A 22,708-nucleotide genomic window follows, 5' to 3' on the forward strand; every position below is an offset into this window, starting at 1 on the left:
GACACCGCTAAATTCAGTGGAGTTATACAAGGCATGAATTTGGCACAGGAAGTGCAAAGTTTTCCCCAAATCGTAGCAATTTATCACTGATGTCTTCCTTTCATTATTTTAAATGGAAACAGAAGAAAGTTCTCAAAAACACACTGCCTGACCTAAGTTCAGCTGCTGCTGCATTGAGACACTTGGTTTCTTCAGAGAGGCTGCATCACTGAAGCTCAGGGGCAGGTTCACTTTCCTGTAAATTTGTTTTTTTACAAGAAAAATGGGTTCAAATCTACCCTCCATCACACACTCCTCACAAAACCAAAACAAATGAACAAAAAACCATGCGAGGAGTTGGAAGGGATCTTGGCTGCTTTGGCAGAGCTGCCTTTCTCAGTATCCTTTCTGCCAGAGTGAATCAGGAAATCATATGTATAAAACATTCTTTCTGAAATTTTTATACACCATGAACAAATCCCACAGATTAACATTTTCCAGAGCTCACTCCCTTCATCTTGGGAAAAATCCAGACTTTGGGGGGAAAAACAGGGAAAACACAAAAGAAGGAAAGTTGCGTTCTCCATCAACTCTCCCTGTTTAGAGAGTAAAATCCAGGAAGAAGATGAATCAAAAAGACTTGCAGTGAGTTGCTATGCTAAGGATTTTTAATGTGTTTTAGAAACCCCTAGCTTTTCACAGATGTTTGTCCACATAACAAATCTATTACTTGTTTAACCCCACTGGCAGTCTCCACGTACAAAAGGCTGTGGGGATCTGAACAACAGGGGAAAATTGAGAAGTACTGCCTGAGTTAAATGGGGAACCAAGTTTGGAACAGAAGGGATTGCTACAGGTCAGAACTGAGGCACATTGACAGAATTGTGTGTGTGTGTGTGTGTGTGTGTGTATTATTACTAGAAGAGCAGGGAGAACTATAATTCAGGACTGAGGTGCTTTGGTAGAGCTAGAGGGCTGTTTGCACACAGCCAGACCTGCCTGAATTTGACTCTACTGTCAACTTGTCACTTTCATGAGCATTCATAACATTTACAGTGAACCCCCTCCCGCAAATGCTAGTATCACAGTGCACACATTACAAGTGGTCCGGATCTCCCTTTTCTGTAATGCTCCATACTGTTAATTGTCTGTCTCGTTCTTAACTGAGGAAAAGCAGAGAAGTTAGTGACTTAAGGGCAAGATGAGATCAGATCATGGCAACTTCAAACATATTTCCTTTTGTCTATTGTTTTTTCTCTTCTCAAATCATCTTGGAATCTGGCAGCTCTGCAATATGGTTCTGGAACAAAACAGGATTGAGAGAGAGAGGAATGGGGGTGGCTAACCACATGATTTCAGTGATGCTGTAGCTCCACACTGCAATTCAATGTGTCAGGAACTACTTGGTCTGGGAAATGTCATTTTGTTAGTTCCTTTAAGTTGTAACAGTTTTCAAGTTAAAAAGGCTACTTTTCAACACTAAATACAACTAACAAAAAAACACATAACAAACCACGGGGTGGGGATAGCTATACTTGTGAGATATTTAGTGTGTGTCAGTACTGGCATAGAAGAGTGAAAGTGTTCCCCCTGGCTAATGAAAATGGTAGGACAGCCACCCTGAAAAAACTCTTTGCAGATTGTGCAGTGAAACCACAGATTTAAATACTTGCTTCCCCACATAAGTTTTCTGGGTGTAACCTGGGGGCAAATGAAAGTTCTGATCCTACACACTTCATTAGATTTTATGTTGATGGGATCCTTTTTGCATGATGGAGAGGGACTTTGAAAAGGGGGATAAGAAAGAAATAGGAGAGTCAGTTGGTGACTGTGCTTTCCATCACACACTTTCCTGCAGCTGATTCTCTAATATGTAACTGTGAGCAGCCAGAGACCACACCTCACAGTCCATGTTAAATATTAATTTTCTTTACTGTTCTGGTATTTCACCTATTCCTCCTTCCCATTACAAGGAATAAGAGGGAGCAGTAGCAGATACAGCCTTTACCTGCAAATATAACAATTGCATTGCATTTGCACTCTGGAGATCTGTAGATGTGTGTGCTCTTATCACAGTTTCTGTATTCTTTTGTCCCTTATAGTCTGTTATAGTATTGATCAGAAATAGAAACCCTTCCTTAAGTAACCGCCAGGGAACACAGTCTGTACTTTTCCTGTTCAGAGGAATTACAACTCTCCTGCCCATTGGTGAGATGAATCTGTCTCTCCTCCTTCTGATAGTCTGTGTGCACAGTGCTCTTCTAACACTTCACCTGCCTCATGAGCCTTTTCAAGCAATGTCACATGAAATCCACTGTATATCTGACTCCCTTGTCTCTTGGACTCATCTTTGGTTGCAAGCTATACATTCAAATGAATATCCCAAGTAACATGGCTCATCCCTGTGTTATATTAAGCAGAGGAATGTGGTCTGATTGCCTGGGCCAGGCTACTGTGAGCTGGAACTGAATCCTGGTGCATCTCTCAGAAATTACAGAGTTTACCAGCCAGGAAAGTACAGCTTCTAGACTGGCTGAATGCCCTTATCAGCTCTTATTTTAGTAACTCCCCTCACAAACCTATTTTCACAGTTAGTATTGGAAATGACTTCATTCTCTTATTAATGCTCCCCATATTGCTAGTCTCATGTTCTGTGTAATTTCCTCTTCTCCCAATTTCTATCCTAATAGTATTGGGAGCAATGCACCCTGCCTTTCTTCAGCTATTCCCATACATGTATCTATCTCATGGACGTAAGATGGGTACCTGAGCCTAAGTCCATTCTTTTTAACGGTCACAACTATTCGTTCATTGTTCACAGAAACTTCTAGGCTTGTATGTCTGTTCTCCAACAGGCAGACAAGAACTACAAGAGCTCTGGATGGTGAAAGAGTAGGAAAATGACCAGTGACTTCAACACAGTACCATAAGCCACAACAGTTATGGCAGAAGCCTGAAAGAAACCAAGATGTTTGGGTTCACAAACCACAGCTGGTAAAGAAACCAAACCACTAGCCGAAGAACTTGTCCAACTGTAAGACAGAGAAGAAACAAGACAGTCAAGGAACTTAAGGAACAATCTCCTTTGGTTTAAATTAATGAAGTCCTTCTTGCAAGTGGTTTGCTGAAAAGCCCAAATCTCTATCAACAGAAATGAGCCATCTGTTTTGAATGTTTTAGAAAATATGTCTCTATTTGTGCTTTTCTTTGATATGTGAGGGTAATAGGAAGATGATACAATCGGGCTACACTTCAATCGTGATCATTTAATTCATCCTAGACCTACAGATTACAAAATTCCAGCTGGAAATCTGAGTCTCATCATCCCAAAATCAGGAAGAAGAGGAATGATGCATCAAGAAAGATCAGTTATTCTGTGCTTGTTGATAAAACATAAAAGACAAGACATCTTGAGGATAGCAAATTAGCATGGAGTGAAAAACAAGTTAATGAAATAAATGTGTGAATTAGAGAGAAGGGTAATGGGCAGAAGACATTCCAAGGGATGGAATCTATGTTAGTCTGGAATAGGACAGCACAGAAGAATGAGAGATGTGACATGTCAAGCTGAAGGACTATATGATAAAGCTGGCAATGAACTCAGACAGAAGGTGGGAAGGAGACGACTTCTAAGCAGAATGGTAGATAATAAAACACAAGACAAAATTATCAGGTTCATAAATTGCTTACTAAAAACTGGGACAGTAGTAAATATTCGCTTCACTGCTATGGCACTGCTACCTACACGACGGTAGTCAAGTCACTAGGACACGCTTTCAACAGAGCCAATGGAGTTATAGCAGAGAAGGTGCAGTATTAATCCAGCAGGCAGGCAAGGCTTGGAAAGAACAGTTACTTACATTATAGTAACCATGGTTTGTCAGGATGTTGTCATCTGTATGGATCCCACTGTAGGTGTGCCATGTATCCCATGTGTGCAAGATCAGAATCTTTGGAATAGAAATGTCTCATGTCCCCCTGCCAAAGGTATAGAGGACAGACCAGATGCAGCCATCCCTTCAGTTCTCCCACTAATTTAGAATCCCAGATAAGGCGGACAACAAAAAGTGAGAATGGAAGGTGCATTTTGGAATACACCTGGATGACAGCATCTCAAAGAACCACAGTTGCTATAAGGTAAGTAACTGTTCTCCTTCGAGTATGTGTCCGTGCGGATCCCCACTCAAAGTGACTGATAAACAGTAACTCATGTGGAAAGTGGGACTGAGGAGCACTGACTATCACTAACTGAAAAATTTTATAACACTGACCTACCAAATTTGGCATCTGATCTTGCAACCAGGTCAAAAACATTGTATTTAATAAAAGTAAGATGTTTATTCCACATAGCTTCCTTGCAATTTTTGCATACAGGAATGTTCCTGAAGCAAGCAGAGGACACTGCTTATGTTCTAGTGGAGTGAGCTTGAATATTTGGAAGACCATATGATAGCACATTGATATACGCTACATAATCTATTTTGAACTTCTCTGAGAGAAGATGGCTTGACCCTTAGAAGCAAATGAGAGGGCAATAAAAAGATGAAGAGAAAGTCTAAAAGGCCTTTATTCCATCAAGTTAGGATAACAAGGCCCTTGAAATATCCAAGGTATGGAATTTCTTATCTCCTGGAGAGGAGTGGGGTCTTAAAAAAAAGATAAATTAACAGATTGATTCAAATGAAAGTCCAGTGCAACTTCGGGAATCAAGTAGGAATGAGGTCACAACACCACGTGATCTCTGAAATGTTATGTTGTAAAACAATAATACTAGGGCTGTCAAGCGATTAAAAGAATTAATTGTGATTAACTGTGTGATTAAAAAATTAATTGCGATTAATTGCACTGTTAAACAATAATAGAATACCATTTACTTAAAATATTTTTGGATGTTTTCTACATTTTCAAATATATTGATTTCAATTAGAACACAGAATGCAAAGTGTACAGTGCTTACTTTATATTTATTTTTGGTGACAAATATTTGCACTGTAAAAAACAAAAGAAATCGTATTTTTCAATTCACCTAATACAGGTACTGTAGTGCAATCTCTATCATGAAAGTTTAACTTACAAATGTAGAATAAGGTACTAAAAAATAACTGCATTCAAAAATAAAACAATGTAAAACTTTAGAGCCTACAAGTCCACTCAGCCAATCACTCTTATGTTAGCATACATAAAACCATACTATTATTGGTAACAATGAGCAGTAATAAACCAACTATGGCACTCGCTTTGCCAATGGCTAGCAGAATTTAACACTTAAGAAGGATGAAGAGGCAGAGTTGATGCTCATAAAAAATGAGCATACTCTAAGAAAGGAAGAAAAGAGTATCCAAAATAGACGAATAAGAGCACCTATGAGGAATGAAAGGATACGTGGAAAGAATCCAGAAGGTAAGGCAGTGAGGCTACAGAGAAGACTGTCAGTGTTCACAGGTAAAGCACATCTGTTAGATTTGCAATCTCTGAGCACAGAGTACAGCTGTAGATATACTACATACTGGTAGAGGCAGTGCTATGTTTCAAGAGAGCATGTATACAATACTGCTGTCATGCATTGAGTTAAGTATAATTAAACATCACCAGTAATTTGGGTTAGGTTCAGATGCTACAGTATAAACATTGAGTTACGTGTGGTAAATGTTTTGATGGCCTCTAGTATGTGTTTGTCTACTCAGTGCATTAGTCTGCACTACAGGGACATAAATTCTAGTGTGCACTAGTGCGTTATGCATGAACTAGCCCATGTGGACGTGGCTGGTGAACATTAAAAGTTCCCTACTGAGCATTAACGTAGTACTATTTGAAATGGGGCTACATCAACATGCACAGTAGAGTTCTTAGTGCATGCCAGCAGGGTTCACACAAACCATGTAGCGCACAACACACTAGTGTGCACTAGAATTTGCCCCTCTAGAGCAGACTAATGCACCATGTATACAAGTCCTTTTTCTTCAGTACTGAGCAGAAGTGTATAGATGTCCATGGCTAGAACAATTTCTTGGAAAAAACAAAGCTGGCTTCCTATGCTATCAATCTCTTACATTAATGAACTTGAATAAATTAACTAAATTTTACAATTGCAAAAATAAAAAATGGACTCTGTGGCCAACAAACCTTCTCTTTTTAGCATATAAGAAGTGGGAAGGGCTGTGGCACACTCTCCCCTTCTAGTATACATGGAACACTCCGCTAAAAATGTTATCACACTAGGGATTGCTGGCTTGGGTGGCACTTATTACTCTCACACTCTTTCCCCTGCTGGGGTATATATGAAGGGCTTATGGTTGACAGAGTCTTCTCTGTTGGGACACATGGAAGGAGAGGCCTCTAGCTACCACATTATCTTCATAATATTGTGTAGCTTTTCCTCTTTGCTTCTCTGCCGTGGCATGGAAGCTGAAGAACATGTGTGTGTTTAACAGACAGGCAACCCACAACTGCCTTAATTTGGCAAACTTCTAGTCTGTGAAAATGATAAAAACACACTCAGCACACTCATTTTCCTAAGCTTTATCCCCTTCTCAGTACACAGGGTGGTCAATGGATAGACCTTTTGATCAGTATCTGCTACACCATCTTTTTAATTTGGAATGAACATCAGTTTGAATGACTCCTACCTTCAAAGTGCTTTCTTCCTTTTTGCCATCAACTTACCTCATCTCTCAATCCTTAATGGCATTCTTCAGCAAGAGCTTTACACACATTCTAATTGCTTTACACACTTAACACCAGACACTAACACACAAGCATTGCAAGAATCATGACTCAAAAGGAGTGTGAGATCACCAAGGAGTGTGAATTAATCACATTATCCATTTTTTTCCATAAAAGGATTTCCTCAGTTCAAATCCCAAGGCATGAAATTGAAGTTTGACTGTCACAGGTGGAATAAATTTTCCAGCTGATTGACTTGATCTGTGTAATGACACATATGTAATGTGGCAATTAATCAGGGGAATGTAGAGAGAAATTGGAGAGTCTTATTTTTTCTATTAATTTTCTAAAAATCCCCTATTCTGTGTAGTCATTATTAACAGCCATCTCCTCTGAGTTAATACATATTTGGGGCAACTTGGTGCTTTGGGTCATCTACCTGGCATTGTTCTCAGCAGCAGAGCTCAGCATGCTCAAAATATGTAATCTCCAGGTAGAAATATTACCTCTGAGCTCATTCATTACTGACCAGGATTTGAAAAAGGTTTGGCTACAGTGAAAATTGATTTGTGAAAAAACAAAAAGGGTCTGACCGGAAACATTTTCCACCATGAGGTTAATGGTAAATTGTAGAGGACACATTTCCTACTCTCTTTCACATGAATCATGGTGGTGCTTTGCATATACACATATAAATTCAATTACATGCCCTGGAAAGTTCCCCCCATAGTGTCATGAAACAATAACTTGATTCTTAACACACAGAAGAAATAAAAAACACAACAAATAAGTAGGAAACATCCACATGCATAGACCTCGTGAGAAAGGGAAAGGAAACACACCCGGATTTCATGAATCACACAGAAGCAAGATGCAAGAGTGACCGTGGGAAACTTTTCTACTGGTAAGGAAAGCTGATTCTCACCGTTCTGAACAAAATGGCTGAACTAAGAGCATCTGATTGGCTATGCCCAAATACCCTCCTCCTCATCCTATTGGTTGAGAGATGACAAAGGGAAAAAGCCCCAGAGCAGCATGGGAATGAAATAAAGAGTTGGTTAGTATTTAAAGCACAGACATAATTATAAAGTACTAGTAGTAGAAAAAAGTGGCCTCCAACTCCCTGTGTCCTCTGCTCTGCTGCTTTCCAATAACTTGAACCATTGGAAACAGCTTTCTTAATTCTCTTTTAAACTTTGCTCAGTTACTCAGAATTTGTTTACATAAACTGAAAATGTAACCTGTCTCCCACTGCGAGATCATATTTAGAAGTCTTTTGGTTCTTAACCTGTTCACATTACCAGTGCCTTCATTTTCAGTCAGGTGCCATATACAAATTTGGAAAATGTCCTTATTTCACTACAACACTTCAGTGTGTAAAATAGCAGATACTCTTCTACTCCCAAGGAAATTGAGATTTGGAGACCACTGTTTTGATCTTCAATATTGATAATCCTTCTCTCAAAGAAAATAGGTCTGACACCTGCAAAGAAAGTCCTGGAGGCCTCAAGCCACTCATTCATGAGGTTCTTCATTTACAATCTTAGGAAGGTGGTTAAGTAGAAAGAAAATTTTATACTCATTCCTCTGTTTGCATCACTTTTATCCCCTCTAGAACAATGAACACCATGTCTTCAACATTTTTTCACAATATTATTTTCAGAGGGAGTCTGGTGTAGCTATGAAAGGAAGTTTTTAAATATGGGATTTTGGGGGTGTGTGCGTATGTGTTTAGGCTCCTCCATTTTCTACTTTCATTCCCCTTAGAACTGCCATGGTACAATGACCCATTCTTCAGCAGACCAGGATGAGATTCAGCTCCCTTTAGAACCCATCAATGCTACTTACAGGTCAGCCAGAGGATTGAGAAAGGTTAGCTATTCCCATGTCTCAGTCTAGGGAGCAATTACAGTTTTTGAATTTTTAATTAACCTGGAACATGTGAGGTTTCAATGTGAAATTTGTAATTAGGTTGGCAGTCTCTGTGTTACCCAAGGGATAGATATCAAATACATGGCTGATTTTAGTAAATGACACATGAGGCTCTGCTATGCCTTAGAAACGGTAAATTTATCTTTTTTCAGTTCATGAGCTTCAGAGGGCACAACTTGTGCTCGTCTGGCATACAGGTTAGGATTTCCTTCTGGGAAATGCAAGTAATTGCCCATACACAATCCAGAGACCTAGAAGCTGATCCTGACTAAGATTTCCTGCTATTCACAGAGAGAAACAATTCAAGACCCCTCTTATTAGAGGTGATTATTCTCACGAGTTACAGCAAGAATGATAAAACCACTCCAAGCACTCCAGAACAGGTGACTTGTATTACCGAAATCTGAACGTGGTAGGAGACAGCTCCTACCTTACATTTCATGACATAGTCAAGATATTAACATTCCTTTGTCCCCTCTTCACCCTACTAAAAACAACTTAGTACTTGGGAGCATCTGTGCATCTTGCAAGGGTCTTCAAGAAAGCCAGCAAAACAGCTGCAAACATTTCTGTCTTCTAAGTTCACTCTGGAATGTCGTTTTTGTTCCTAGAGACTTCATGCATGTTGGGAAAAGCTACATATGACTCAAAAATAATCAGGCCCAGTAGTTAAAAGTCATTTTAAAAGGGAAAAGGAGAGAAGTATTACCTGGTCTGGAGAGGGTTTGTGGTTGGTTTGGTTGGAATGGGATGAGGATTTGAGGTGGTCATCCTCATAGTTATCTGCCATCAACTTCATGCGATTCTGAGTCTATGATGGAAAAAAATTGAGAAATTCAATTTACTCAGTTGAAAGTAAATGTAAGTGCTACAAGGCAGAGGGAAATAGCCAAGGAAATATATCTTATAACACTGTGTGCTACACTGTGCATGCTAGACAAAGCCCATGAAAATCACTGATATTTAAAGTACACAATATTTGTACAAAATACACAACATACTATAGATTAAGTGTAGCCACAGAGCAAAAGTAAAAATTAGCTTGAATATACAGGCTACTTCACTTCACTGTGCAGCTAAATTAGCTTTGTAATTAACTCTCTCATCCTCTGAGTTGCACTAATAAGGATTGCACTGTGCATGTGTGTACAGGGGAATTAAGTACTTGATTAAACTGTTTAAGGAAAAAGGCATCAATGTGGACAGCTCAATGAAAACATCTGTTAAATGCGAAGTGTTGGTCAAAAAGAAAAACTATGAAGCCATATTAATAAAGGGATACAAATCAATACTGAAGATATTATAAATGGCATAATATAAACCAATGCACCAGAAAAAGTTCACTCTCTATTTGAACACTCAAATTCAGTTTTCAAAAAGGATATAGCAGAAATGGAAAAAATCCAAAGAAAGGTAAGAAAAATTAAGAGAGAGAGTTTGTCATGTGGGAGTTTATAAAGATGAGAAATAATTACTTTGGAGGGAAGATGAATTAGAGGTAACATAATAGAGATATATCAAATAACAATTGCATGAAGTCAGTTGGGAACTCCTAGTTACTAGTTCATAATACAAGAACAAGGTATGTCCAATGAAATTAAAAGGAAACAAACGAATCAAAAGAATTACTTTTTATATTTTTTACACAAAGCATAAATCACATATGGAACTCATGGCAACATGATATTGAGCTCCAGGGTTTAGTAAAATTTTTAAAAAAGTTATATTATGTATATCAATAATACCATCACCCACAGTCAGATTAGACAGGATAAAATGTCCTTGACCTGGTACTAGCCACTGCCAAAGACACGATACTGGAGCAGATGTATCCTCAGTCTGGTCCAGTAAGATAATTCCTATGTTCCTCTTTCCTGAATTGCACTTAAGGTAAGGCTGAGGCAATAGTGAAAAAGTAAAAGTGTTTCATATGGGATTTATTTAGTCAGTGGTTCTCAGACTGAGATCCATGGAACACTTGCTGGTAGTCTGAGGAGAGTTGGCTTATCACATGGTGCCTGCTCTCTTTGTTTCCAGCTGCTGACCTGCTTTAAGAGAGACAGTTAAAAATACATTAAATACTAACCTAATATTACAATCCCAACAAGCAAATGCAAGGGGAGGTGTTCCTAAGACAAGCGCTCTATTAAAATGTGGTCCCCAAAGTATGAAAAAGTTTGAGAATTCTACATTAGAGAAGATATACAACAGTTTTATGTATGTCTTTATACATTACATAACTAAAGATTGACTAAATAATAATATACATTAAATGAATGTTCAGAGCTGTTTGGAGAAATACCTGTTAGTGATTCACTATCTCCATAACTGAATAGTTTCTCAGTAGAAGCTGCCACTCTAATGATCCTTCTTAGGATAGAGAATTCAGATTTCATTTGATTGCATTCGAATAGCAAGGGCTTTCAAAGTTGTTGTAGGCAAGTTCTAAATCTTAGATTTTGGGTTAATTTAACAATGGTTACCACTAAATTGCACTTGAAAAAACAACAACAACTTAACTTACAGAATTGTACTGCCCCTTTTCTCCATTTAGGCAAACAAGATCTGAATTATCAGTCCTACTCTTCATCAGTCAATATTAATACTAGTTGCACTTACATAGCACTTTACAAATAACTAATTAGTTGTCAAGATGGCAGATTTCTCTCTGGTTGTTTTTATTATATTTAAGACTAAATCGTTTTAAAAATGATTTCCTTTTAAGTAGATTCACAGATCAGAATCTTATCTATTACACTCAAAATAACTGATCTTGATTGTTTATAACAAATCATAAAATAAATAAAACTGTCTCTCAGATAATTTATATGAACTAGGAAGCATGTGTGAAAGAATGCATTATGGGAACTGAGAGATACTTAACATGAATTTCAATACAGCAGCACTCATTGAAAGCAATGACTTTGAGAAGCATTACATGGTTGACAAATTTCAATGCACACTAACACTTGTAAAAACTGTCTTAGTGCCATTATAGGAAAAGAAGGGTATACAGAGGTAAACACTGGAAAAGAATGCCTCTCATTCACAGAACTGGGAAGTGGGACTGAAGACATTATACACATTACTGATTTGGTTTCAAGTGGCTTTCACAATGATCCAGTAGGAAATATATTACTAGTACTTAGCAATTATACAGCACTTACTGTGTTCAGAGAATTTTACAGACTGTAAAGCTAGGGTTTTTAAAGGAACCTAAAAGAGTTAGGCACTCAGATCCTCATTCCATTTCAATTTGATTTAGGAGCTTAACTCCCTTAGGCTTCTTTGAAAATCCCAACCCAAATTAACTTTTGCAACACCTCTGTGATGAAGGTAACATATAGAACAGTTCACCCGGTTAGTCATTTTCTGTATTTCTACTTTTGGTTTTTTTTAAGTTTTCAAAAAGGATTTTTGACAGTCTAACTTCGCTTTCTGATACTTCTGCTGTTAAGGTTTAACCTTGTTCTGATATCCAAGGTGTAGCATGAAGATGTTACAAATTCAGCATTATGATTTCACTGGAAGTTCTGGATGACAGCCATTAAAGAGATGGAATACACATATCTTCAAAATTTAGCAAAAAATATCAAGATAGAAATAACAAAAGTCTATTTATTGGTAGGATACCATTTGAAATGTTTTTTTTTTTTTCAAGTCTGAAAGTTTTTTGTTAAAGAAGTCAGTCAAAGAAAAGTCATTTGGCTAATAATGAATGATAAAATCCATTCCCAACTCCATGCATAATGCTGAAGAATAAGGAGTATTTTTATAAGCCTCTGCCTATTGGGCTTGGAAACAAAAAACTTTTATGGACTTCTGAAAACTAATTGGGGACTTCTAATTAGGAGTCTGCTGACCACCTGGAATAACTGTACTGCGTTCCTCTCCTACAGCTACAGAATATGCAGAAGGATGGAAATTTCTAGAACATAGCCTTACAGCTGCTGGAAGTGTTTATGAGGAAAAACAGCTTACTATACTATGGGGAAACATGTGAGTAACTCCCCCCCCCCATCTCCAACATCCTGCAGTCTTAACTGTTATGTCATTGGGCTACTACAGTCACTTCCTTTCTCACCTTATGGGGTTGTGGCATACCTCTGCTCAGACCCCATGGCAAGCATTCTTACACCACTGTAAAAAATCTGTGAACACAGTGGTCTAACCACTATATCCTGTGGGAAGGGAATGAGTGAAGCAGACACATCTGTGGCATGGGGAATGCCTCAGGCGGGAAACTGCAGGGCTAGCTTTCAGAACTTGCACACGCAAGAGCTGCACTGTAGACCGAAATTTTTGGTTTATGACCAACTTTTCTTTAGGCAGGTAACTGCTGTGTGCATGTGCCGCTCAAAGCTAAGACTAAAAATGGATATAAAACAGCACTTCTGAGTTAGAAACTGACTATGCTAGGTTTCTCAGTTGTCCCAGATGTTTTACCTGATATACCACAGGCTTCCTCAGGTAAGAGATTCCTTCCCCGTGCACCACCAATCACTTAAGAAAAAAAGAGAAAACCAACAGAGGATATTCCTATATAATAATCATCAAATAAGATCCTCTCCATCAAAAAAATGAAGTCTCAATTATGGTATCCTTTTTCACACGACAGGGGTGTCAAAGCCTTCAACAGGCCTCCACAGACTCTCAGCTGTGAGTCTCTGAAGTATGACCTCTGAAAGGGCATTGGGTTTGTCTCTTGGTTTAAAATTATATTTCATCCATTTCTATGATGAGCTATACCAGCAGCAAAAACTCATCTTGTCCTCTGTTCATAAAAGCCTCCATGAATCTGCTACTTTGTCACTACTTCCCTCCCTACTCCCTCCACTTATTCAACACTGGCCTCTGCTCTGTTCCTTCCCACAATCTCACCACTTTTGTTACAAGAACCAGGTCTTCTGCATCTCAACATCTGGAACAGCCATCCAGTATCCATCTTCCTCACCGATTCTTCCTCTCAGTTCAAATCTCATCTGAAAATCTCTCTTTTCTTCCTTGCCTGTATCTCTTAATTTCTGTGTCTCTGTTCCTTTGTTTTAGTTAACCCAGTGGTTCTAAAATCTTTTCATACTGTACTTTACTTTGTTAGACAGGATATTCTCTGTAGGAATGCCTCTTTTTTGAACTCCCTACTTAGATCCCACATCTCTCCCACTGAAATTACAACAGTTGGTTACATATAATGGGAAAGTATTAAGGAGAAAATATGATGGATGTAGCTGTTTGGTGACACCTCTTTTAAATATGCGTGACTTATTACCTCTCTCCTGATGTAGGATTTCACATTTATTAGTATGGGATTTCTCCCTGCTTTAAACTCTCCAGGTCATTGTGTAGTTTGCTTCTCCTCACCTTTTGTGTCACTAACACTCAAAATTCTGGTGTCTATTTACAGATTTTATCACAGTTAAATTAACCCTTAACAAAAACTGATATGGAGCAGATGCACAGAGTGTAGAGAGATGTATTATGGAACTTAGTGGTGAAACACTTTAGAAACTCTACAGGAGTCCTACACAGGGGAGCAAATAGCCAGAACTACCACTACCTGAAGACTGACAGGTGTTAGATCACTGAACTCCACAGGTCAATTCTAAAACCACTGATTTAGCTCTAGATACACATTGTATTTAACTCTATACTACATTTTAGGGTATGGTTTGTATAAATGTATAAATAAAAAAATTAAATACATTTATATTGTATCATGACCACACATAGCTTTCTTTAACATTTGTGAAGGATGCCCAGTGCCTGGAGAATACCTTTACCTGGCAAGGTTTTGAACTCAAATTTCAACTTCAGGGACAGACCACAATTTCTCTCCAGAGAGGACCTTAAGAGACTAGGGAGAGCAAGAGAAAAACTAAAGCTCTAAAAGCTACACATTGTCTGCATTCAGCCAGTCTGGCTCATATTCATATTGCACTAAGTTATTTCTATCAGATAGACAGAAAGGTTCCCAAAAGACTTGTATCAGGATGGGGGTACTCATAAAATCTATTCTCCCATTACAGAGCATACTAGCAAAAATAACATCAATGACTATTCTCTCAGTTTTGGGAAAACATCTGATTAGTGGAGTTCCTGGCTCTTCTAACTAGCCTAAACAAGCTTTGTTAATCCTTTAATGTAAAGTTTAAAAAAGACCCAGATTACATCACTCTTAATATAATGACTATACTTGTGACAAATGGATATGTGGTGGAGACAGTATGCCTGTCTCTCAGTGAGTTAAAGGAGTCAACTTCTACAGGCTGTTCTCCCACTTCGTTTCTTTTAGTCAGAGTTGCGGGTTTCACTGAATGCACAGACATGCAGAAAACGTGTGTAAATCCTCCTCCTCACCATTGCAAGGATAATACACAGACTTAATAAAAAAAAGGCCTGATTTTCAGAGGTGGTGAACTTCAACAGAAGGTGTGGTGTTCAGCATCTCTGAAAATAAGGACACTTTCATTGTTAATGCCCCAAGGGTGTCCCTGCAGGTATTCAACATGGAGACAGCAATGCCCTGTACAAATGCACCCAGGATCTCCCTACTTGTATCCACCAGCGCAGACACATGCAGAAGACGATCCCTGTGTGAGTCACCTTTCTACCCATGATTTCTTTGCAGGGATAATATAGTGTGATGCCTTGTGTAACTTCCCCTCATGATTTTACCGCAGAGATTCCAGGGGACTGAGTGAACTGATTTACATGCTTCACCCTCACATTTAAAATATTTAAGGTCCTGCAGAGCATTTTCCAAACCTGATGGAGAGGTTAAATTCTGAAATAAATGGTAACAATAAGCAGAATGAGTTGCGCATTTAATCCTTATGATAAGAGTGAGACAGTCGGTTACACTTACCCTTCTTAAAACTAGCATATAAAAGCCTTCATAATCTAGGCTTGAAATACATGAGTGACGGTCTCTCACTCTGTGCCCCTGCCTTGCAGGAACAGTTGGCCAGGACAAGTCTGATCTCAATCCCAGGCCATAGATAGGACTGAGGTTACTCTACTATGGAATTATCTACCAGAAAAGGCAATACCAGTGTCCCTTGGTATAGGGTGCCCTAAAAGCAGGCAAAACACATTTATTTAAATTGGCCCAGCCTTGATTAGTTTCAGCTAAATCTCATCACCACTTTTTTTCTCTCCCATCTGTTGTTCCCTCTCCACTATTTTTTGCACCAGTTGGGAATTGATTCCTTTTGCTGGTAGGATGGCTTACATTGAAGGTTTTTGGGGTTTGATTCTAAATCAGGTTCCTGTTTTTCCTGTGGTTGGATATTTGGTCTGTTTTGATCTTTTTGATTGATATTAATGTTTTGAATGTTGGGCTTTTATTGCATGAAGCTTAGAAGCATTTGGAAAGGCTTCCTATAATATTGCCTAAATACAGACCAATTTCACTGTAAACTCACATTCAGAAACTTTTATCACATTAGTTCATGGCTTGAGATCGATGCCAATTCATCTGCCTGCCTGAATCTTCCTTATGCTGCTGATTGGCAAGATTAGGATTTGATTTTAAATTCTGAGGATCTTCCACATAATATCTGGGTAACACTTTCCTGCTTTTGCGAGTTCAGTATTAGGAGTAATATTTAATAGAAGAAAGGTGTGTGGTATTTGATTGTCTTTAGTAAATTCACTTTCTCTTATGAATCTCTTCATTACACATTTTGTATTGAATCAAAATCTGGTTCAAACTGTTATACTTTAAATTGTTTCAAGTTGTGAGAGTTTGGAAACAGTCTCTAAATTCGTCCTTGTATTAGGTATAGCAACGCCATAGACGCTGCATTTTCTGAGATTCTGTTCCAAAGTTCCTCCAAGGAACCTGCCATTCAGTAATATACTGGGAGGCCAGACTGCCACATATCTTCAGCTGAACAGCCTCTCATATATGTCTTGTATGTCCACTGGATATTTAATATTGACAATTTACTCAACTTCTGTATTCTGTTTTGACACATGCCAATGTGGGATCTCATCTGAGAGCAAAAAAATACCACTATCTGTATCCAAAAGCATATTGGTTTCGGTGTCAAGGAGTTCCTGTTCTTTATCCCAGGGTGCAATTAATTTATTTCCAGGCTGTAACAAAACTTAGTACATTTTAGAACATACAGCTCCCCTTATGTCAGCTATGGCTCCTGCCAGCCATTTTGCGGCACTGGGAAGGGAGATGGTAGCTGCCATGCCAGAGAACTGAAACCCAAACTATAGCAGGCTTCTGGCTGTATTTCTCCCTTGGTCGGAATTCAAGTTTCTCTCTCTGAGATGCTAATCAGTAGCTGCTTCAAGCTAAAATTTTCAATTGTTGTTTCTAAACAAGAGGATAATTTATTGGTAGAGTAAAAGAAATGAAAGAAACACAAAATAAAAGATAGGACTGAAAATGAACATTTCTATAAAATTTTATTAGGTTGGTGCTATACTTATATTACAAAGCAGAGTTTAAGGTTTCTGGACAAATATCTTTGAGGTGAAGCCAAAGTCGTGAATACGTACCAGTAACAAGCATTAAATGTTTTAATTAGTTAAAAAGATGCCATTAAAAAGCAGCAGTTTCAGAGACAAGGTTACACTTCTGAAAACCTCAATCATCTGAAAGCAAAGGTAACTAACTACCTTAATTCTGTCCCCACAGGGGACACCTCGATTAAGGCACTCAGCTTTCATTAAAAAAAATTTTTTTAGCCGATGTGATTGCAAAGAAAAGTTTGTAATTATGCCTGGAGTGTACCAATGCAGGGACATCCTCCTGAGTCTAGACAGCCTAAACCACTGGTTCTCAGACTTCTGTACTGGTGACTCCTTTCACATAGCAAGCCTCTGAATGCAACCCCCTTTATAAATTAAAAACACATTTTTATTTATTTAACACCATTATAAATGTTGGAGGCAAAACGGGGTTTGGGATGGAAGCTGACAGCTCGCGACCCCCATGTAATAATCTCGCGACGCCCTGAGCGGTCCCGACCCCCAGTTTGAGAACCCGTGGCCTAAACAATAGCTCTGAGAGGAGTGAACTTCCCCATGCATCTCAATGGGGGCCTAGGCCAACATTTCCCATGAAAAGACTGTGTGGCAGAAGGCGGGCAGTGCCACAAGCCCAGCCCACTCAAGATGATGCACCCTGGCTGTGGAGAAGTACTGTGGGGGCCTCCCTCCTGAAACTGCTGCCTCTTCAGCGATGAAAAGGGACCCTTGCTCCCATTCCTGCTGCCTCAAGACAAGAAGGGCCTCTATTTCTATTGCTGTGGGAAAGAACAGGGAGCCTCCTTGTCACATTTATTCCAGGTGGTGATAGTGTGTGTGTGTGTGGGGAGTATCACCATCATGAAGGGGCAAGGCTGTGCGGATGGAGCTAGAGATGCACCACATAATGGTGCATCCAATGCATTGGACTGCCTTAATCCAGACCTGCCACAGAGTGATACAATCTTCCCATCTTCGTTTCTTTGAAGCTGGAGTATAAAAAAGTGCATGGTAGAACACTGGTTTCATACATACATGATTCCTTTACTAAGTGTGATGTTTTTGTTCTTTTCCTGTGTTTTTCAAGATCTAGGCCCAGGAGGTTTGAATATGGATACATGTTAGCACTTTGTCTAGTGACATCTAGGATAACTGGCAGGCCAATCAAATCATATAACCTAATCCTATGAAGTACTGATCACCTCCTGTGAAGTACAGCGAATTCTCAGCATGTTGTAAGATGGGAGGCCTTTATGAAGAGTATGGAATTATTGTCTCCTCTATGCTATTTGCCCAACCAAAGTAATTTTTCCCCCTGTGGATTGTGAAAAAGGCCAGAACTGGCACAACCACTCTCGAAATAAGGAGGAAACATTCTTGTTTTTGTGGTTGCCGACAAAATGACATTTTTTTTAAGGAACTGATAAAATAGTCTGCCTTTCTCATTTTCATGGGGAGAGATACAGAGTTAAGATAAACTGGGTATCTTCACTGAATTTCCACACTTACAAGAAACTCAAACATTTGAAAGTATAACCATAACTCTGAATTTCCTGTCTTAAGAGAGGAAAAAAAGATAACTATAATCTAGATGAGAGTACGCAACAACAAGCTGGACTCTGCTGCAAGGTCTCTAGATTTTGTGGCTCTCTGATGGAAAAATTCTACAACAGTTTCAGGTATGGTACAAATGGAGATTTTTTTCTGATTTAAATATGAACATGAATGTAATCAGTACAGCTCCCTGTTATTTTGATATTAAATTCCATTTATTTTACACTTCCACATTTTCAGTTTTTAAGATGCTGCAGAATGTCGTCTGGGGGCAGGTCTACACTATGGCAGGGATCAACACTCTGAGATCGATCCACCGGTGGTCGATTTAGCGGGTCTAGTAAAGACCCGCCAAATCAACTGTAGATCGCTCTCCAATCATTCTCTGTACTCTACCCCCGACGAGACGAGTAAGGTAAGTCGACAGGAGATTTTCTCCCATAAACCACCCACGGTGTAGACCCCGTGTAACTTGATCTAAGGTACGTCGACTCCGGCTACGTTATTCATGTAGCTGGAGATACATACCGTAGATCAACTTACCGCAGTAGTGTAGACATAGGTTGTTTTCTCTGAAATTTAGGCTGTTAAAATGAATGGGGCAGTTTTAATCTCTCAGCCATTGTTTCTGCCTGTCTGCGAAATTCTGGAGCGCATTTTTTTTTTTTGCAAGAATGAAACTCCATAGTTGCAGAATACATGAGAACTGACTACAAAGTTCTTGAAAGAATTCTCAACCCTAAATTACTGATATTTTCTTGCAACCTTAACTTCACTTTGAAGTTTATTTTGGTCAGGGATTTCCTTGGATTATTTAAATGGTCCACAAGAGATTAACCCCACTTCAGGTAAAATATCGAGAAGAGTTTATTTAGATAAGAGATATCAAGTGGTACTAAAACACTAGATTAATTGCCGTTACTTGTCACACAGACTCCAGGAGATGCATCTTCTATTCCTGTCTCAGGCTGATGATTGTAGTATTATGGTATCTCATCAGGTCAAGTTTCGTTACTTTTAGACTATCAGACTTTGATTCTCTAAGAATTTCACCTGCTATACCATAGATCTTTCAAAGATCTGCTACTGTCGGAATGACTATTCTTTTCTTTAGGAGAATGGAAGAGCAAAAGTGAGGGATTCAAAAAGCCAAATGGCAAGAAGATCTAAAGAGCATAGAAAAATTAATGATGTGTGAGGAGTTTTCTTCAAATTTGTTTTCCTAATCTGGGTTTTCTAGCATTAGTAAATTACAGAAACAAAAACAGTGAGGGAAAGCAGTTTGGATCCAAAAAATGGGGTGTTTTGTCAACTGAGGAGAAAGGTGAGAAGTACAGTTTAAAGTCTCAGACAGAAGTTGAAAGATACAGTTCAGCTGTCTGTGTACTCCTGCAGTAAGCAGTATTTACAAAATTGTAAAGTCATCACAGACCTTTGTTGTAACTATAGTTATGAGTCTGCATTAACTCTCAATATGAATAAAATAGTTAGCAATATATTAATGGTTAATAAAGGAAAACAATCTATGACCATGTTTATATTTGGAACTCTCACCCTAGGTTGGTACTGAAAAGAGCTGTTCTCTGTAGTTTTAAAGTCAGATTTAAGACATACTTGCTTTTTATGGATTATCTAATGACATCAGGAGTATTGTTAGAATGAGAAGCAGTGTGGGGAAAGGTGTTAGAGAAGAACAGTTTGCATTGCAAAAGCATGGAGACTACAACACAGATAATCAAGACTGTAATCATCACAGCACTCTAACATCAACATTTCATTTTTTGACAAACTGTTCTTCTTGTCTTTGATTTTTCAGACAAGTTTCAGTTCAGAATGGAATTTTATAAGCAAGTTGTGACCCCGATATATGTGAATTGCTCGCAGACCCTTACACAGAGCAATATTAGTTGATATTGCTAGAAAGTTTCAAAACATATGCTAGTTTGACAGTGCCTCTCTAATAAACAACAAGGATCTTTCCTCAGCCAGAGAGGAACCTTAGGTTTTGTGCGTTTAGACGGCATTAAACATTAGTGAGTTTCAGTAAGCTATTACATGGCCCCCCACCCCAGGTTTCACCAGAACATTTTTAGCCTCACATTTTTGTTGTTATATGACCCAGCACTTCAATAGCCTTTGCCTGCGGCTTCAAAGAGTCCGTAGAGAGTAGTATACCCTCCTCGATGAGCTGTTCTTGGCGAGGACAAGTTGCCAATAGACACAAATTCCTAGATTCTAAAGTGATGTGAGCTGCTCAATGTCATCTCAACATAGGCTGTCTGCAATAGCCCAGAGCCCAGCTGTGTGTGTATAAATGTGTGTCTGTGCTGTAAGATATAAACAGCATTGATAGCAACATTATTTAAAAACTTTGTGCTTGTGATTTAGTTCTGACAGATTAATTTTCAAAGTTGTCTGCAAAAAAAAAAGGTATAATTTCCGCCTTCTCGCTCTCTGTCTCACTTTCATACTTTAATCTAGCCAACAGCCTTTATGATCATTACTGGAGAGAGAAGTACAATAAATGGTCTGCTTAAGCAACAAGAGAAGTTTTGCTACACTAAACTAAGTTAATGTTAGGAATTTTCTTTGTACAGCAAATTGCAAGGTCTGGCATCTGCTAAAAACAGCACTGCCCCATATGTAACATACAAACACACAGACATAAAATTCCTGTCTGTCCACACCACCCCTGTGTGTGGTCCACAGACAGAAAATTCCTATCCATCCACACTATCTCTGTGTCTGGTCCACAGACAGAGAAAAAATTCCTGTCCATGCACTATCCCTCACATGTCGTATACAGACAGATTCCTGTCCATCTGCATGGTTCCCTCATGCAGTATATGAACACAGATTATTATTATTATATATCAACACTTTTTTTTCCTGCTAGGGTTATTTTTTCATATCTAACCTTCATAACATTTGGGTAATGATGCCAAGTAGCAAGATTTAAAAAAATGCAAGTTCTGTACTCTGCTTGTGTTGACTTATTTTTACCAAGAAGATCTCTCTCATTTTTCACATAAAAAGAGTGGGGACAGGTGTCAGTTTGGTCACATGAGCTTTCTCTAAAGCATCTGCGAATCAGCCAGTGTTCCATCTTGCTCATCTACTCCCAATCTGCTGCTCTTCCTACAAACTGCAGGATATTACCCTTTCTTGTCAATTAGAAGCCCACTCATAGGGTTGAAGGACATGATAACATAGTCCTGGAGCAAGCTCTGGGTTATACAGTCCACCTGTCCTGTAGAGCCACCCGCATAAAAAGGAGGTCCTTGGAACATGAGATAAAAAATCAAATCAATCATTCAGTCTTGCCTCTGCTGTTTTATCCTTAATGAGTTACTCAGCCTGAGGTCAGTAAGCCTATGTGAAGCAATGACACAAATCATGCAGCACTGACGGAAGCAGAGGAAAAAGTAGGGATGAAGGAACAAAAAGATAGGGGCAGAAAACCTACGCTGATTTACTTGCAGCCAGAGGACTTGAGAGGAATCAGGGAAGTCAAAAGATTTATAAAATCCCCATAGTATTATAAAAGGCAGCAGGTTGACAATAGGAAGGACAAGCAGGGTTTGATGGTTGGGAAGGGTGGAGAAGAAGAAAGGAAGAGTTATATCAAAATTTTGAAGAAGTATTTTTAAACATCTGGAAATGATGAGGAGAAAGACAGAACAGATGGACAAAGAGAAACTGGTCTGAGTCCAGATTTCCCCTCAGCTCTCAACCTCTGGACTCTTCTTATTCCAGTCAAGCAGAACTCACTGAAACCTAAGCTGCCTCTTAGTTGTGATACTAAGAAGAGGCTTAAAGGGACACACAAAATAGATTTAAAAATCTTCCCAAAACATTAAGGTACATTACTTATTACCTCCACAGAGCAAGTAAACCTCTTCCAAATTTTAAACAATGAATAGATGTGTGTTTTCTTATGGGATATCAATTTTTTTAAACCAGCATTTATGTAAGCAGTTGGCAGAAATTTGGTGTTCTGGTTTAGGTAATGGAAGTAAAGCCATGGTTTTATCTGTCAAAAATCTGGGAGGCACTCTGGCATAGTATCAGAGTCCACAGCTGAGTCACAGGC

General features: G+C 38.8%; 1 protein-coding gene across 5 annotated transcripts in view; it reads right to left on the reverse strand.

Annotated features, from left to right (window-relative positions):
- Positions 1-22,708, reverse strand: part of ERC1 (ELKS/RAB6-interacting/CAST family member 1) — a 546,576-nt gene that overhangs the window by 45,267 nt on the left and 478,601 nt on the right. For 4 of the 5 annotated variants that reach the window (XM_084634612.1, XM_084634613.1, XM_084634610.1 and 1 more), the window contains one exon: positions 9,284-9,385. In XM_084634612.1, the coding sequence (XP_084490738.1) occupies positions 9,284-9,385 (102 nt within the window). Of the gene's footprint in view, positions 1-7,567; positions 7,635-9,283; positions 9,386-22,708 lie in introns of all 5 variants that reach the window. The other variant, XM_084634615.1, reaches the window with a different exon arrangement.

This window comes from Lepidochelys olivacea (assembly GCF_965140295.1).
Source record: "Lepidochelys olivacea isolate rLepOli2 genome assembly, chromosome: 1".
NCBI lineage: Eukaryota > Metazoa > Chordata > Testudines > Cheloniidae > Lepidochelys > Lepidochelys olivacea.